The 19,285-nt window shown below is 48.2% G+C and overlaps 1 protein-coding gene across 1 annotated transcript in view; it reads right to left on the reverse strand.

Annotated features, from left to right (window-relative positions):
• Positions 1–255: 255 nt before the first annotated feature.
• HSPB8 (heat shock protein family B (small) member 8) overlaps positions 256–19,285 on the reverse strand; it is a 32,247-nt gene continuing 13,217 nt past the window's right edge. The window contains exons 2-3 of the mRNA XM_038763226.1: positions 6,099–6,162; positions 256–649 (exon numbers count right to left, since the gene is read on the reverse strand). Coding sequence (XP_038619154.1) covers positions 490–649; positions 6,099–6,162 — 224 coding nt within the window. The 3' untranslated portion in view covers positions 256–489. The remainder of the gene's footprint in view (positions 650–6,098; positions 6,163–19,285) is intronic.

Consider the following 19,285-nt stretch of genomic DNA (forward strand, 5'->3'; position numbering starts at 1 on the left):
ATGTTGCCAACTTGTACTTCCCAAGCGCTTAGTACAGTGCTCTGCACACAGTAAGCGCTCAATAAATATGATTGATGATGATGATGATGATGATGATGATTATTCTCTGGGCCTCAGTTCCCACATCTGTAAAATGAGGATTGACACGGTGAGCCCCACGTGGGACAGGGACAGTGTCCAATCCGATTCGCTTGTATCCACACCAAGGCTTAGCACAGTGTCTGGCACATAGTAAGCGCTTAACAAATACCACAATTATTCTTATTATTATCGTTATTATTGAAGGATGTGACGGGGAGGCGGGGGGAGTGGAAGAAGGGATCCTCCCCGCTCCCTCTCAGGTTTGGAAAGAAAAGATCCCACATTCCGCATTGACTTCCTTTAAGCTTCTGTGATCCTGGCTGGAATTGGAACTTGCCCAGGGAGGGGGGATTGAGGGGGTGGAGAGGCAGGGAGGGTGGGAGAGGGGGCAGTCAGGATGGGAGCGGTTCAGGCACAGGTGGTTTCTTGGCCTCCGACTGGAAGTTCGCCACCGAAGACGCCATCTCCGAACTGGTAATAGGGTGGCACCTGGGGGGCTTCGATGATCAGCAGCCCCTCCGGGGATAGGCTGGCAAACACCGTCACTGGATCCACCTCGGCGGGAAGCCTGGCAGGAGAAACTCAGAGTTAAAAGGATCCTGGGAAGCATTCATCCATTCGATCGTATTTATTGAGCGCTCACTGGGTGCAGAGCACTGGACTAAGTGCTTGGGAAGTCCAAGCTGGCAACATCTAGAGACGGTCCCTACCCAACAGCGGGCTCACAGTCTAGAAGGGGGAGATGGACAAGAAAACAAAACATATTAGCAAAATAAAATAAATAGAATAGTAAATATGTACAAGTAAAATAAATAGAGTAATAAATCTGTACAAACATATATACAGGTGCTGTGGGGAGGGGAAGGAGGTAAGGCGGGGGGGAGGGATGGGGAGGGAGAGGAGGTGGGGAGGAGGAGGAAGCAGCACAGTATAGTGGCTAGAGGCCGGGCCTGTGAGTCAGAAGGTCTTGGGTTCTAATTCATTCATTCAATCGTATTTATTGAGCGCTTACTGTGTGCAGTTCACTGTACTAAGCGCTTGGGAAGAACAAGTTGGCAACATTCTACGCTGATGACACCCAGATCTACATCTCTGCCCCTGCTCTCTCTCCCTCTCTCCAGGCTCGCATCTCCTCCTGCCTTCAGGACATCTCAATTTGGATGTCTGCCCGCCACCTAAAGCTCAACATGTCGAAGACTGAACTCCTTGTCTTCCCTCCCAAACCTTGCCCTCTCCCTGACTTTCCCATCTCTGTTGACGGCACTACCATCCTTCCCGTCTCACAAGCCCGCAACCTTGGTGTCATCCTCGACTCCGCTCTCTCATTCACCCCTCACATCCAAGCTGTGACCAAAACCTGCCGGTCTCAGCTCCACAACATTGCCAAGATCCACCCTTTCCTCTCCATCCCAACCGCTACCCTGCTCATTCAAGCTCTCATCCTACCCCGTCTGGACTACTGCATCAGCCTTCTCTCTGATCTCCCATCCTCGTGTCTCTCTCCACTTCAATCCATACTTCATGCTGCTGCCCGGATTATCTTTGTCCAGAAACGCTCTGGGCATATCACTCCCCTCCTCAAAAATCTCCAGTGGCTACCAATCAATCTGCGCATCAGGCAGAAACTCCTCACCCTGGGCTTCAAGGCTGTCCATCACCTCGCCCCCTCCTACCTCACCTCCCTTCTCTCCTTCTACAGCCCAGTCCGCACCCTCTGCTCCTCCACCGCTGATCTCCTCACCGTACCTCGCTCTCGCCTGTCCCGCCATCGACCCCCGGCCCACATCATCCCCCGGGCCTGGAATGCCCTCCCTCTGCCCATCCGCCAAGATAGCTCTCTTCCTCCCTTCAAGGCCCTGCTGAGAGCTCACCTCTTCCAGGAGGCCTTCCCAGACTGAGCCCCTTCCTTCCTCTCCCCCTCGTCCCCCTCTCCATCCTCCCCATCTTACCTCCTTCCCTTCCCCACAGCACATGTATATATGTTTGTACATATTTTTTACTCTATTTATTTATTTTATTTGTACATATCTATTCTATTTATTTTATTGTGTTAGTATGTTTGGTTTTGTTCTCTGTCTCCCCCTTTTAGACTGTGAGCCCACTGTTGGGTAGGGACTGTCTCTATATGTTGCCAATTTGTACTTCCCAAGCGCTTAGTACAGTGCTCTGCACATAGTAAGCGCTTAATAAATACGATTGATGATGATATAGAGACGGTCCCTATTCCCGCTCTGCCACTTTGCTGTGTGACCCTGGGCAAACCACGTCGCTTCTCTGAGCCTCAATTTTCTCATGCGGAAAATGAGGATTTTTTTGGGGGTGGCATTTATTAAGCGCTTACTATGTGCAAAGCACTGTTCTAATCACTGGGGAGGTTACAAGTTGATCAGGTTGTCCCACGGTGAGCCCCAAGTGGGACAGGGACTGTGTCGAATCTGATTTGCTTGTATCGACGCCAAGGCTTAGTACAGCGTTTGGCACATATAAGAGCTTGATTGAGCCGGTGAGCTCCACGTGGGACAGGGACTGTGTTCAACCCTATTTGCTCAACCCTATATACGATTGATTGATTGATTGATTGATTTGCTCATATTCACCCCAGTGCTGTGCTCTATTGATTTATCTCCCTGTCTGCCTCCTTTTCATTCCCACTCCGTTTCTTGGGGACTTTGTTGTGAGAAGCAGCATGGCTTAGTAGAAAGAGCCTGGGTTTAGGAGGCAGAAGGTCATTCATTCAATCGTATTTATTGAGCGCTTACTGTGTGCAGAGTACTGTACTAAGCGCTTGGGAAGTCCAAGTTGGCAACATCTAGAGATGGTCCCTACCCAACAGCGGGCTCTAATCCCGCCTCTGCCACTTGTCAGTTGTGTGACTTTGGGCAAGTCACTTAACTTCTCTGTGCCTCAGTTCCCTCACCTGTAAAATAGGGATTAAGACTGTGAGCCCCACGTGGGACAACCTGATCACCTTGTATCCCCCGCAGAGCTTAAAATAGTGCTTGGCACGTGGTAAGCGCTTAACAAATACCATCATCATTATTACTATTATTATTCATTCATTCAATCGTATTTATTGAGCGCTTACTGTGTGCAGAGCACTGTACTAAGCGCTTGGGAAGTACAAGTCAGCAACATATAGAGACGGTCCCTATGGGCTCATATTATTATTTTTGTTCCAGTGCAAAGGTTTCAACCTAAATGGCCTAGTGGATAGACCACGGGCTTGGCAGTCGGAAGATCATGGGTTTTAAAACCGGCTCCACCACTTTTCTGTTGTGTGAGCTTGGCTTAGTTACTTCATCTGTAAAAAATGGGGATTAAGATTGTGAGCCCAATGTGGGACAGGGACTGTGTCCAACCTGATTAATTTATATTTACCCCAGCACTTAGAACAATGCTTGGCACACAGTAAGTGCTTAACAAGTACCAGAGTTATTATTATTAACTCATCTGTAAAATGGGGACAAAGACAGTGAGCCCCATGTGGGACAGGGACTATGTCCAACCTGATTAGCTGGTATCTACCCCAGCCCTTAGAACAGTGCTTGACTCATGGTAAGTGCTTAACAAATACCATAATTAGTCAACTAAACAATCAATGGGGTTTATCGAGCGCTTTCTGTGTGCGGAGCACTGAACTAAACGCTTGGGAGAATACAAGAGAGAGAAGCAGCGTGGCTCAGTGGAAAGAGCACGGGCTTTGGAGTCAGAGGTCATGGGCTCAAATCCCAGCTCTGACAATTGTCATCTGTGTGACTTTGGGCAAGTCACTTAACTTCTCTGGCCTCAGTTACCTCATCTGTAAAATGGGGATTAAGACTGTGAGCCCACCGTGGGACAACCTGATCACCTTGTAACCTCCCCAGCACTTAGAACAGTGCTTCGCACATAGTAAGAGCTCAATAAATGCCATCATATTATATTATATTATATTATTATTACAATAGAATAACATAACGGACACATCCCCTGCCCACAAGGACCTTACAGTCTACAGGGGAAAGGAGAATTCCTTTGATTCCCAGGGGTTCTGGCAGTGTCAACCTCCTAGATCTTCTTCCTCCTTTCTCCAGGCTCCCCCACCCCCAGTTCTGCAACAGAAGAGAAGCTGCCATATTGGAGAGGACCAGCTGAATGGGAAGACCACTCCTCCGCCCATCCCTGAGCCCTGCAGTGCTCCTGAGCAACACGATGATTTATTTATTATTTATTAATAATTATGTATTATTTATGCATAGTAATAGCTGTCTCCCCTCCAGACTGTGAACTCACTGTGGGCAGGGAATGTGTCTGTTTATTGTTATATTGTACTCTCCCAAGCCCTTAGTACATTGCTTTACACACGGTAACAGCTCAATAAATACGATGGAATGAACGAGGACAATTCCCAATTACGGCCCCATCTGGGGGTTGCAATTGAGGACCCACAGAGCACTTAGGGGCCTGAGGGATGGTTCTGGGATTTGTATCTGTGGACTCTGGGCTAGATCTGAAACAGGGACCCCAAATCTCAGCAACTTCACACATTGGACCCCCAAACCTTTTCTCTACAGTCTCCTGCAATCCAGAGGAATTCAGATACAAACTCCAAGGGGACAATTTAGCCTCATCCCCATTTCCTCCCCTCACCCCTCTCCCCCACTCCCTGCAGAAAACTCCCGTTCTGCCCTAGCCGCTGACCCTAGACGCATCCGAGCCAGGAACACAATTCAGGAACCTCTTTGTGTTGCCCTTACAAGGGCTGAAAAGGCCCTCATGGTGTTTATCTCTCCCCATCCCCCTCCCTCTGTCTCTCTCTTTTCTCTCTCATCAACGTTTTCTCTCTCTCTCCCTGTGCCTCTCTCTCTGGGCCAGACTGTCTGTGGCCTGGCCCTGACTCTGCCTCCCATTTTAGTTCCCTGACGGAGAGGAGCACACCAGGTTCCTTGATCCTCAGTGTGTCTGGATTTCCAGAGCGGAGTTGACCCCCAAATCCCGCTTATTGAATCCTCCAATCCTACCCCATTTCCTTCTTCTCTCTTTCTCTCTCTCTCCTCCCCCACCAAAAACCTGTATATATGTATATATGTTTGTACATATTTATTACTCTTTTTATTTATTTATTTTACTTGTCCATATCTATTCTATTTATTTTATTTTGTTGGTATGTTTGGTTTTGTTCTCTGTCTCCCCCTTTTAGACTGTGAGCCCACTGTTGGGTAGGGACTGTCTCTATATGCTGCCAACTTGTACTTCCCAAGCGCTTAGTACAGTGCTCTGCACACAGTAAGCGCTCAATAAATACGATTGATGATGATTGATGATTATCGAGTAGTGTTTGGCAGTGTTTGGCTCCGCCACTGGTCTGCTGTGTGACCTTGGGCAAATCACTTCACTTCTCTGTGCCTGAGTTCCCTCATCTGTAAAGTGGGGATGAAGACTGTGAGCCCCATGTGGGACAGGGACTGTGTCCAACCTTATTCCCTTGTATCTACCTACCCCAGTGCTTAGCATATAGTAAGCACTTAACAAATATCATTATTATTATTATAATTATCATTATGAATAATAAGCCCTCAGTGGGTAATGAAGCAGGATTTCTACTGTCCGGCTTTTGGAAAAGGGTTCGCTTTGGGCTTTAAGGTTTTATAAGTTTGTATGCTTCTCCAGTCCTACCCCATTTCCTTCTTCTCTCTTTCTCTCTCTCTCCTCCCCCACCAAAAACAGCAGTCCATCTGTCCCCCAGATGACTCAGTCATCCACTCCTCAGGTTGGAGAATGGATTTTATGTTTCCCTCCCTCTGTGTCCACCCCAGACAGATGAGGAACATTCCCTAACTAGTCCCTCAAGAGAAGCTGCTTAATCTGGAAGGGCAGAGCTCCCCTGAGGGGATGGGGAAGAGCTGTCCAGTTTGTAAACCCTGGTCTTCTCAGACAAGGGAAGTCCCGCAGGGCCTGGCAAACTCCTCAACCAGGGGGCTTCGGCCAGGAGCCTCCCCCCAAAGTGACCCCAGAGAAGCAGAGGAGAGGAAACTCACTGGATTTTCTTTGTGAAGTTCTTGGAGACAATCCCGCCTTCTTGCTGTTTCTCTTCATGTTTACCTGCAGAGGAAGGGAAGAGCCTGTCAATCATTCCCTCAATTGATCCTCCCGGGGTGACTTTGGGGATAAGAGAAGACCCTTATCCGTCACTTGCTTTCCTCTGAGAACCCAAATCGAGGAAGACACCGAGGTGCTTTTGATGAGGCAGCATGGCTCAGTGGAAAACAGCATGGGCTTTGAGTCAGAGGTCATGGGCTCAAATCCTGGCTCTGCCAATTAATAATGGCATTTTTAATAATGGCATTTATTAAGCGCTTACTATGTGCAAAGCACTGTTCTATTCTTGCCCAAAGTCACACAGCTGACAATTGGCGGAGCCGGGATTTGAACCCATGACCTCTGACTCCAAAGCCCAGGCTCTTTCCACTGAGCCATGCTGCTTCTCAACCGTCAGTGGGCAAGTCACTTAACTTCTCTGAGCCTCAGTTATCTCATCTGTAAAATGGGGATTAAGAACGTGAGCCCCCTATGGGACAACCTGATCACCTTGTAACCTCCCCAGCGCTTAGAACAGAGCTTTGCACATAGTAAGCGCTTAATAAATGCCATCATTATTATTATTATTATGAGGAAAACGTGTTCTTAATTAAAATCACTATCGCACAGTACCAGCTCTGAAACAAAACTGCATCCTTGTTCCTGTCAAGTTACACCAGTTGCCTAGCAGTCAGTCAGTCTGTCAGTCATATCAGGGATACTAAGGCCCATCCCTGAAACTAAGACAGCCAGGAATGCCATTAGTGGATCAGACAAATAACCCAACCAGCCCAGGGATTCATTCATTCAATCGTATTTATTGAGTGCTTACTGGATGTCTGACTGAAGCAATAGGGTCTTTGGAGAAAGCAAGTGGTGCCAGATCATCTTCACATTCTACCTCTCCAACTTTCCAATCAATCAATCAATCAATCAATCAATCGTATTTATTGAGCGCTTACTGTGTGCAGAGCACTGTACTAAGTGCTTGGGAAGTCCAAGTTGGCAACATACAGAGACGGTCCCTACTCAACAGTGGGCTCACAGTCGAGAAGGGGGAGACAGACAACACAACAAAACATATTAACAAAATAAAATAAATAGAATAGATATGTACAAGTAAAATAAATAAATAAATAGAGTAATAAATACGTACAAATATATACACATATATACAGGTGCTGTGGGGAAGGGAAGGAGGTAGTCAATCAAGAAGCAGCGTGGCCTAGTGGATAGAGCGCTTGGGAGTCACAAGGACCCGCGTTCTAATCCCGGCTCAGCCGCTCGTCTGCTGTGTGATCTTGGACAAGTCGCTTCCCTTCTCTGTGCCTCAATTACCTCAGAGGTCAAATGGGGATGACAACTGTGAGCCCCATGTGGGATGGGGGCTGTGTCCAACCCAATTTGCTTGCATCTACCCAGTGCTTAGAACAGTGCCTGGCACATAGTAAGTGCTTAACAAGTATCACAATTATTATATATTAGTAGTAGTAGTACAACTTGTACTTCTCAAGCGCTTAGTGCACTGCTCTGCACACAGTAAGCGCTCACTAAATACGATTGAATGAATAGTAATAACCCACCAAAGAACTTTCCACCATAAATTTCTTTAAACCCCAGTCAAACCTGCTGGTAATTTCAACCTTCACAACTTCCTGAGGGGACAAGATACCCTGATCTTATCATCTACTTCCTGAGGGGACAAGATACCCTGATCTTATCATCTATCCTGTAAAGATTAACCCATTTGTTTGCTAAGAACTTCCCTCCTTCTAGCTTCAGTCCAGGGTTTATGGGAGGCAGCAAAGAACCATTCCCACCTTACCCTGACCCTTGCCCCTTTCTTTTTTTTTTTTAAAGTATTTATTAAGCACTTACTACATGTCAAACACTGTTCTAAGGGCTGGGGTACGTAGTACAAGTTAATTAGGCTGAGCACAATCCCGCACAGACCTCACAGTCCAAGTAGGAGGGAGAACAGGTTTTTAATCCCCATTATACAGTTGAGGAAACTGAGGACCAGAGCGGAGATTAGAACCTGGGTCCTCCAACTCCCAGGCCTGGGATTTTTCTGCTAGGCCCTTCCCCCTGAACGGCGAGCCTGGTCGTCTGTGTGTCGGGAAGAAGGCTCTCTCTTCTCTCCTGAAAGGGGTCCCCGCTGCTTTCTTTCACCTGGCTGAGGCTGAAGCAATGTGGAAAGGCCTCTGAGAAGGGCAGACAGAATGGAAGTTGCTCTGGGTCTCCCCTGGCATAAGTCAATCCATCAGTGGTATTTATTGAACGCTTCCAGTGGTTAACTCCAACCCCAGGAGCCCTGGGCCTCTGGCTCCAGCCTTCTGACTTAATTTTTTATGGCATTTGTTAAGCGCTTAACAAAGTGTCAGGCGCTGTCGTAAGCTCTGAGGTGGATACAAGAAATTCAGGTTGGTCACACTCCATATCCCACATGGGGCTCCCAGTCTTAATCCCCATTTACAGATATCAATCAATCAACCGTATTTATTGAGCACTTCCTGTGTGCAGAGCACTGTACTAAGCACTTGGGAAGTACAAGTTGGCAACATATAGAGATGGTCCCTACCCAACAGTGGGCTCACAGTCTAGATACTAATGATAATAATAATAATAATAATAATAGTAATTATCATAACTGTGGTATCTGTTAAGCGCTTACTGTGTGACAGGTGGATACCAGCAAATCGGGTTGGACACAATCTCTGTTAATAATAATAATGACGGTATTCGTTAAGCACTTACTATGTTCAAAGCACTGTTCTAAGCGCTGGGGGGATACAACGTGATCAGGTTGTCCCACGTGGGGCTCACAGTCTTAATCTCCATTTTACAGATGAGGGAACTGAGGCACAGAGAAGTGAAGTGACTTGCCCAAAGTCACACAGCTGACAAGTGGCAGAGCCGGGATTTGAACCCATGACCTCTGACTCCAAAGCCCATACTCTTTTTTACTAAGCCACGCTGCTTCTCCCAAGGTCACACAGCAGACAAGTGGCGGAGCTACTCTGTTACTCAAGCTGTGTCCTTTAGGAATTTGGGTCTCCTCCTTCTGCCAAATTTCTCCCCAGGGGCCTAGTTAAGCTTTCAGATGAGGCCTTGCCCTGAGATGCTCCCAAGGAGAAACTGGGGAAGATGTGATGGTATTTGTTAAACGCTTACTATGTGCAAGGCACTGTACTAAATGCTTGGGGATGGGGTGGGGAGGGAATACAAGCAAATCGGGTTAGACGGGCACAGGAAGAGGGTTGGCTGCATCTGAAACCTAGGTTCTAGAATAATAATCATCATCATCATCAATCGTATTTATTGAGCGCTTACTATGTGCAGAGCACTGTAATAAGCGCTTAATCATAACTGGTATTTGTTAAGCATTTTCTACATGTCAGGTACTGTACTAAACTCTGGGGTGGATACAAGCAAATCAATCAATCAATCGTATTTATTGAGCACTTGCTGTGTGCATAGCACTGTACTAAGCGCTTGGGAACTACAAGTTGGCAACATATAGAGACAGTCCCTACCTAACAGTGGGCTCACAGTCTAAAAGGGGGAGACAGAATCAGGTTGGACACAGTCCCTGTCCCATATGGGGCTTGCAATCTTAATCTCTGTTTTACAGAGGAGGGAACAGAGGCATAGAGAAGTTAGGTGACTTCCCCAATGTCACAGAATAATAATAATTATAGTACTTGTTAAGTGCTTACTATGTGCCAAGCACTAAGCAATGGGGTTGATAAAAGATAATCAAGTTAGACACGGTCCTTGTCCCAAAAAAGAGATCACAGCCAGAGAAGCAGTGTGGCTCAGTGGAAAGAGCCCGGGCTTTGGAGTCAGAGGTCATGGGTTCAAATTCCGGGTCTGCCACTTGTCAGCTGTGTGACCTTGGGCAAGTCACTTAGCTTCTCTGTGCCTCAGTTACCACATCTGTAAAATGGGGATTAAGACTGTGAGCCCCACGTGGGACAACCTGATCACCTTGTATCCTCCCAGTGCTTAGAACAGTGCTTTGCGTATAGTAAGTGCTTAGTAAATGCCATCATTATTATTATTAATCCTCATTTTACAGATGTGGGAACTGAGGCCCAGAGAAGTTAAGTAGCTTGCCCAAGGTAATACAGCAGACGTGTGGCAGAGCCAGGATTAGAAACCAGATCCATCGGGCTCCCGGGCCTGTGCTCTAACCACTAAGCCAGGCTGCTGCTTTAACAGAAGCAACCAAGACCCCTGTGAATTGGTCTTTTAAATTTGGGGGTCCCCTTTCCTGCTCTGGGTAGAAGGGATGGGTTAAGTTGGGGAGGAGAGGGGCAAGAGGGTGGGATGGGAAGCAGCATGGCTCAGTGGAAAGAGCACGGGCTTCGGAGTCAGAGGTCATGAGTTCAAATCCCGGCTCTGCCAATTGTCAGCTGTGTGACCTTGGGCAAGTCACTTATCTTCTCTGTGCCTCAGTCACCTCATCTGTAAAATGGGGATGAAGACTGTGAGCCCCACGTGGGACAACCTTATCACCTTGTATCCTCCCCAGTGCTTAGAACAGTGCTCTGCACATAGTAAGCGCTTAACAAATGCCATTATTCTAGACTGTGAGCCCACTGTTGGGTAGGGACTGTCTCTATATGTTGCCAACTTGTACTTCCCAAGCGCTTAGTACAGTGCTCTGCACACAGTAAGCGCTCAATAAATACAATTGATTGATTATTATTATTATTTTCTGGCTTTCAGTCATGGCAGACATTGAGGTGACAAAGATGCCAGGTGTCTTCTGGAGACAAGGAGTTTCTCAGCCGGTCTTGGGGAGAGGGGAAAAGGGGAAATCAATAAAATGATAGGGGAGAGTCGATTTAAAGTTCATGGACCAGATAATGAAGCCTAAACCACCTCAGTCACTCGTTTCAGGCATGCAGGAGAGGGAATCGGAGAAGTTCAGGAGGAAAGGGGTGTTGGGGGATGGAGTCCTGGGAGCCACCACTTTGCCAAACTGGCCTCCTCTGAGCATCCTCAGAACAGCAGCAGAAGCAGTGTGGCTCAATGGAAAAGAGCCCGGGCTTTGGAGTCAGAGGTCACAGTTTCAAATCCCAGCTCCGCCAATTGTCAGCTGTGTGACTCTGGGCAAGTCACTTCACTTCTCTGGGCCTCAGTTACCTCATCTGTAAAATGGGGATGAAGACTGTGAGCCCCCCGTGGGACAACATGATCACCTTGTAACCTCCCCAGTGCTTAGAACAGTGCTTTGCACATAGTAAGTGCTTAATAAATGCCATCATTATTATTAACAGCCCCAGGCAGAGAGATCTGTTGAGAAGTAGTGTGGGTAATAATAATAATAATTATGGCATGTATTAAGCACTTACTATGTGCAAATCTCCATTTCCTCATCTGTAAAATTGGGGATAAGATCCTTGACAAGATCCTGGGACAACCTGATCACCTTGTACCCTCCCCAGCTCTTAGAACAGTGCTTTGCACATAGTAAGTGCTTAACAAATGCCACCATTATTATTATCCTTGTTCTCCTTTCCTCTTACCTTCTGAGAGTGTGTCCTCCATAATGGGTGGGACTGTGTCTGATCTGATTATCTTGTATCCATAATAATAATGGCATTTATTAAGCACTTACTATGTGCAAAGCACTGTCCTAAACACTGGGGAGGTTACAAGGTGATCAGGTTGTCCCACAGGGGGCTCACAGTCTTAATCCCCATTTTACAGATGAGGTCACTGAGGTCCAGAGAAGTGAAGTGACTTGCCCAAAGTCACACAGCTGACAACTGGTGGAGCCGGGATTTGAACCCATGACCTCTGACTCCAAAGCCCCGGGCTCTTTCCACTGAGCCACACTGCTTCTCGGGTAGAGAATGGGAGTCAGAGGACCTGGGTTCTAACCCTGGTTCTGCCATTTTTTTTAAGTAGTATGCCAGGCACTGTACTAACCGTTGGGGTAGATACAAATTAATCAGATTGGATACAGTCCATGTCCCACATGGGGCTCACAGTCTCAATCCTCATTTTACAGTCGAGGGAACTGGGGCACAGAGAAGTAAAGTGACTTGTCCAAGGTCCCACAGCGGACAGCGGCAGAGCTGGGATTAGAACTCGGGGCCCTCTGACTCTCAGGCCTGCTGGGTTCTTTCCACTGGGCCATGCTGTTTCTGGGTGACTTTGGGCAAGTCATTTCACTTCCCTGTGCCTCAGTTACCTCATGTGTAAAATAGGGATTAAGATCGTGAGCCCCATGTGGGACAGGAACTGTGTCCAAACTGATTGGCTTGTATCCACTCCACTGCTTAGTACAGTGCCTGGACATAGTCAGCACTTAACGAATACCACAGTATGATTATTATTGTCTGCTGTGTGACCTTGGGCAAGCCACTTCACTTCTCTGTGCCTCAATTCCCTCATCTGTACAATGGGATTAGCACGGTGAATCCCACATGAGATAGGGACTATGTCCAATCTGGTTAGCTTGTGTCTACCCCGGCATTTAGTATAGTGCTTGGCACATAGTAAGCGTTTAACAAATGCCATTAAAGAAAATAGAAGGGCTAAGCTAGGAGGAAAAACTGTCAGGGTTAGACTGTCTGATGAGGGATGAAAAAGGATCTCTGAAACTGCCTAACCCTACCCCAGGGCCAAAGCCCAGGGCTTGGGAGGTGGTCTTTTGAGGAATGACTATTTTGGGGGGCTTCTGGGTTCCAGGGGAAGGAGAAAGGGGCAGGAGAAAAAAAGGGGGAAACTCCACCAGGGCTGGGAAGATCAGAAGGGGCGGGAACAACCTCCACACTCTGAGGAAAGATTTTCAGTAACAACTGTTGGGAGGTGGAGTGACAAGCCCTGAGGGGAATTCGGAGAGGAGAGGACAGAGCTTCCTGAACAAGATGCTATCTCTGAGGACATGGAAGAGGCGGAGGAGAACCTAAGTGGGGGGTGAGGGGAGCTGAGGAGGAGGAGGTAGAAGAGGAGGAGGAATAGGAGCGATAGGAGGAGGCGAGAGAGGAGGAAGAGGAGGCGAAGGAGGAGGAAGGAAAAAGAGAAGGAGGAGGAGGAAGATGAGGAAAAAGGAAGAGGAGGAAAAAGAGGAGGAGAGGAGGAACAGGAGGAGAAGGAGGAGGAAGAGGAGGAGAAAGGAAAAAGAGAAGGAGGAGGAGAAAGAGGAGCAGGAAGAAGAGAAAAAGGAGGAGAAGAAAGAGGAGAAGGAAGAAGAGGAAAAAGGAGGAGAAGGAGGAGGAGGAGGACAAGGGGGAGGAGGAGGAAGATGAGGAAAAAGAGGAGGAGGAGAAGGAAGAGAAAGAGGAGGTGGGGAAGGAGAAGGAGGAGGAGAAAGAGGAGGAGGGGAAGGAGGTGGAGGAGGAGAAGGAGGAAGAGGAGAAAGAGGAGGAGGAGAAAGAAGAGGAGGGGAAGGGGGAGGAGGGGGAGGAGGAGGGGGGAAGAGGAGGAGGGGGAGGAGGAGGAAGAAAAGGAAAAAGAGGAGGAGGAGAAGAAAGAGGAGAAAGGAGGAGGGGAAGGAGGAGGGGGAAGGAAGAAGAGGAAAAAGGAGGAGAAGGAGGAGGAGGAGGACAAGGGGGAGGAGGAGGAAGACGAGGAAAAAGAGGAGGAGGAGAAGGAAGAGAAAAAGGAGATAGAGGAGGTGGGGTAGGAGAAGGAGGAAGAGTAGAAAGAGGAGGAGGAGAAAGAAGAGGAGGGGAAGAAGGAGGAGGGGGAAGAAAAGGAAAAGGAGGAGGGGAAGAAGGAGGGGGAAGGAGGAGGAGGAGAAGAAAGAGGAGAAAGGAGGAGAGGAGGAGGAGGGGGAAGAAGAAGAGGAAAAAGGAGGAGGAGGAGAAGAAGGAGGAGGAGAAGGAGGAGGAGAAGCAGGAGGAGGGGAAGTAGGAGGAGGAGAAGGAAGAAGAGGAGGAGGAATAAGAGGAAAAAGAGGAGGAGGAGAAGGAAGAGGAAGAGGAGAAAGAGGAGGAGGGGAAGAAGGAGGAGGAGGAGGAAGAGGAGGAAGCACAGCAGATTTGGCAATGTGGCAGACGGGCAGTGGCTGAGGAGGCCCATGTGATTACGTTGGGTCTTCCCTCCCCCTTCCTGGGTGACCACCGAGGGACAGACAGGTGGTGACATATTCCCTCCCGTGGGTGGAGAAGCCCGAACGTGGCACAGCTGAGATGCCACCTGCACTGAAATGCCATCGTGCATAAACAGGCGTGGTGGGGAGGGAATGCTTGAAACTCTGGCCGGGACAAATGCCCGGAGCGATTTTCTCCCCTGGCGACAATGCTAGCCGGCTCAGAGACCAGGCTGCCATTGGAGCTCCTGCTCCGGGCTCAGGGGCGATTGGTTGGCATCGCCAGTCAGGGACAGTCCGCTGCCAAGTGGTAGGTCACCCCTCACCGCTCCATCCATTATGTTGCCAACTTGTACTTCCCAAGCGCTTAGTACAGTGCTCTGCACACAGTAAGCACTCAATAAATACGATTGATTGATTGATTGATTGATTGATCCCTTCTCCTGCCCTGGCACTGAAGGCATCGGCAGTGGAAACCCGATTCACTAAATCTGCTCTGAGCTGCCATCTCCAACATCACCCGTGCCCGCTTTTCATTTAATAATAATAGTAATTGTTAAGCGCTTACTATGTGTCAAGCCCTGTTCTAAGCACTGGGGTAGATACAAGCTAATCCGTTCGGATACAGTCCCTGCCCCCCATGGGGCTCACAGTCTTCACCCCCATTTTACAGATGAGGAAGCTGAGGCACAGAGAAATGATGTGACTTGTCCAAGGTCGCACAGCAGACAAGCGGCGGACCCGGGATTAGAACCCAGGTCCTTCGTACTCCCAGGCCCGGGCTCTAGCCACTAGGCCATGCTGCTTCTTTTCGTTTGGTGAGAGGGAGCGAAACTGGCAAAGGGGGAAGGGGTGAGAGATTGGGGTGGGCGCAAATGGGAAGGGGGGTGGTCTTTTCACCCACAAACTGTAGGGAGAGAGATTGAGTCTAGCCCACTGTTGGGTAGGGACTGTCTCTATATGTTGCCAACTTGTACTTCCCAAGCGCTTAGTACAGTGCTCTGCACACAGTAAGCGCTCAATAAATAGGATTGACTGATTGATTGAAACAGTGGCTTTGTCCCCTCCCAGCTGGAGATAATGTTGTCAGTCAGTCAGCCCTATTTATTGAGCCCTTCTTTTGTCAGAGCACTGTACTAAGCACTTGGGAGAGGACTATAGAAAAATAGAACAGATAAGTTCCCGGCTCCCAAAGACCAAAGGCCCTCACTCTTCCAGTGGAGTTGGCAACTGTGCCAGATTAAACAACAACTACAGTATTTGTAAGGGGCTTACTATGCGTTAAGCACTGTGCTAAATGCTGCCAGAGAAGCAGCGTGGCTCAGTGGGAAGAGCCCAGGCTTTGGAGTCAGAGGTCATGGGTTCAAATCCCTGTTCCACCACTTGTCAGCGGTGTGACTTTGGACAGGTCACTTCACTTCTCTGGGCCTCAGTTACCTCATCTGTAAAATGCGGATGAAGACTGGGAGCCCCCCGTGGGACAACCTGATCACCTTGTAACCTCCCCAGCGCTTAGAACAGTGCTTTGCACAGAGTAAGCGCTTAACAAATGCCATCATCATTATTATTATTATTATAGATATAAGATAATCAGATCAGACACAGTCCCACCCATTATGGAGTACACACTCTCAGAAGGTAAGAGGAAGGGAGAACAAGGATAATAATAATAATGATGGCATTTGTTAAGCGCTTACTATGTGCAAAGCACTGCTCTAAGCGCTGGGGAGGATACAAGGTGATCAGGTTGTCCCAGGATCTTATCAAGGATCTTATCCCCAATTTTGCAGATGTGGAAATGGAGGTTTCCAAGCTCTTAGTACAGTGCTCTGCACACAGTAAGCGCTCAATGAATACGATTGAATGAATGAATGAATGAATGAATGAATGAGGCTCAGAGAAGTCAAGTAATAATGATAATAATGGTATTTGTTAAGTGTCTATTCTGTGCCAGGCACTGTGCTAAGCACTGGGCGGATACAAGCAAATCAAGTTGGACAAAGTCTCAATCCCCATTTTACAGATGAGGTCACTGAGGCCCAGAGAAGCGAAGTGACTTGCCCAAGGTGACACAGCAGGCAAGTGGCAGAGCTGGGATTAGAACCCATGACCTAGTGACTCCCAGATTTGTGCTCTGTCTAAGCAGCGTGGCTCAGAGGAACAGCCCGGGCTTTGGAGTCAGAGGTCATGGGTTCAAATCCTGGCTCTACCAACTGTCAGCTGTGTGACTCTGGGCAAGTCACTTAACTTCTCTGTGCCTCAGTGACCTCATCTGTAAAATGGGATTAAAACTGTGAGCCCCCCATGGGACAACCTTATCACCTTGTAACCTCCTCAGTGCTTAGAACAGTGCTTTGCACATAGTAAGCGCTTAACAAATACCATCATTATCATTACGCCATGCTGCTTCTTCAGCAAGTGACTTGTCCAAGGTCATACCAGACTGTGAGTCCCTTGTTGAGTAGGGACCATCTCTATATGTTGCCGATTTGTACTTCCCAAGTGCTTAGTACGGTGCTCTGCACACAGTAAGCGCTCAATAAATACGATTGATGGATGAATTGAATGAATACAGCAGACAAGTGGTGAAGCCCGGATTAGAACCCAAATCCTTCTACCTCTCAGGCCTGGGCTCTATGATGATGATGATGATGGCATTTATTAAGCGCTTACTATTTGCAAAGCACTGTTCCAAGCGCTGGGGAGGTTACAAGGTGATCAGGTTGTCCCACAGGGGGCTCACAGTCTTAATGCCCGTTTTACAGATGAGGTCACTGAGGCCCAGAGAAGTGAAGACTGAGCCCACTGTTGGGTAGGGACCATCTCTATATGTTGCCAACTTGTACTTCCCAAGCGCTTAGTACAGTGCTCTGCACACAGTAAGTGCTCAATAAATACGATTGATTGATATTAACAAAATGAAATTAATAGCATAAACATGTACAAATAAAATAAATAAATAAATAGAGTAATAAATCTGTACAAACATATATACATATATACAGGTGCTGTGGGGAGGGGAAGGAGGTAAGGCGGGGGGAGGAAGGAGAGGGCTCAGTCTGGGAAGGCCTCCTGGAGGAGGTGAGCTCTCAGCAGGGCTTTGAAGGGAGGAAGCCCGGGATGTGGAGTCAGAGGTCATGGGTTCAAATCCCGGCTCCGCCAATTGTCAGCTGTGTGACTTTGGGCAAGTCACTTCACTTCTCTACATGTTTTGTTTTGTTGTCTGTCTCCCCCTTCTAGACCGTGAGCCCATTATCGGGTAGGGGCCGTCTCTAGATGTTGCCGACTTGTACTTCTCAGGCGCTTAGTCCAGTGCTCAGCCCACAGTAAGCGCTCAATAAATACGATTGAATGAATGAATGAATGAATTCAGGCTGGGCAAACCTGTTTGCTGAGCGGCCTGCGAGGCCGGTTCTGGCCAAGGCTTTGATCTGGCATTTTCCGAGCGCCGCAGTGGCTTTGGTTGGCGTCTCGGAAGGGCGTCTGCCAGCGAGGATGCCAACAAACCTTGGCACGGGAAGGGTTCCTGCAGCCGGAGCCCAGGCCGGCGGAAGAAACGGGGCATGGGGCGAGATGCCATGATCCCCCTCCCCTGCCCTGCCACTGGGACCCCATTCCCACTCCCACTCCCTTCTGCATCTCCCTGACTGGCTCCCTTTCTTAATAATAATAATAATAATGTTGGTATTTGTTAAGCGCTTACTATGTGCAAAGCACCGTTCTAAGCGCTGGGGGGAACACAAGGAGATGAGGTTGTCCCATGTTACGCTCACAGTCTGAATCCCCATTTTCCAGATGAGGGAACTGAGGGACAGAGAAGTGAAGTGACTTGCCCAAGGTCACACAGCAGACATGTGCGGGAGGCGGGATTCGAACCCATGACCTCTGGCTCCCAAGCCCATTGAGCGTGGCTCAATGGAAAGAGCCCGGGCTGTGGAGTCCGAGGTCATGGGTTCAAATCCCAGCTCTGCTGCTTGTGAGCAGTGTGACTTTGGGCAAGTCACTTCACTTCTCTGGGCCTCAGTGACCTCATCTGGAAAATGGGGATGAAGATTGTGAGCCCCCCGTGGGACAACCTGATCACCTTCTATCCTCCCCAGCACTTAGAACAGTGCTTTGCATAAAGTAAGCGCTTAACAAATACCAAAATTATTATTAGTAGTAGTAGTAGTAATACAGTGTCTGGCACGTGGTATGCGCGTAACAAATACCAAAACAAAAAGAAAAAAACCCCTAAAAAATAACAATAAAAAACCCTCTCAGATCTTGTCAAAGAGCCTGGATAAGCAAGCCAGGGTTTCTAGCCCAAGCTAGAATAATAATAATGATAATAATGATGGCATTTGTTAAGCGCTTACTATGTGCAGGGCACTGTTCTAAGCGCTGGGGGTGGATACAAGGTGATCAAGTTGTCCCACATGGGGCTCACAGTCTTAATCCCCATTTTACAGATGAGGTAACTGAGGCTCAGAGAAGTTAAGTGACTTGCCCAAGGTCACACAGCAAACATGTGGCAGAGCTGGAATTCGAACCCATGACCTCTGACTCCAAAGCCCGGGCTCTTTTCCACTGAGCCACGCTGCTTCTCAAAGAGCTTGGATAAGCAAGCCAGGGTTTCTAGCCCAAGCTATAATAATAATAATAATAATAATAATAATAATAATAATAATAATAATGGCATTTATTAAGCGCTTACTATGTGCAAAGCACTTTTCTAAGCGCTGGGGAGGTTACAAGGTGATCAGGTTGTCCCACAGGGGGGCTCACAGTCTTAATACCCATTTTACAGATGAGGTAACTGAGGCACAGAGAAGTGGAGTGACTTGCCCAGGGTCACACAGCTGACAATTGATGGAGCCGGGGTTTGAACCCATGACCTCTGACTCCAAAGCCCGGGCTCTTTCCACTGAGCACGGACAGAGCCCAGGCTTGGGAGTCAGAAGGATCTGGGTTCTAATCTCGGCTTCGCCACTTGTCCGCTGCGTGACCTTGGGCAAGTCGCTTAACTTCTGTGGGCCTCAGTTCCCTCATCTGTAAAACGGGGATGAAGACTGTGAGCCCCACATGGGACAAGGAGCATAGTAAGCGCTCAGC

The sequence above is a fragment of the Tachyglossus aculeatus genome, chromosome 21, assembly GCF_015852505.1.
Source record: "Tachyglossus aculeatus isolate mTacAcu1 chromosome 21, mTacAcu1.pri, whole genome shotgun sequence".
Lineage (NCBI taxonomy): Eukaryota > Metazoa > Chordata > Mammalia > Monotremata > Tachyglossidae > Tachyglossus > Tachyglossus aculeatus.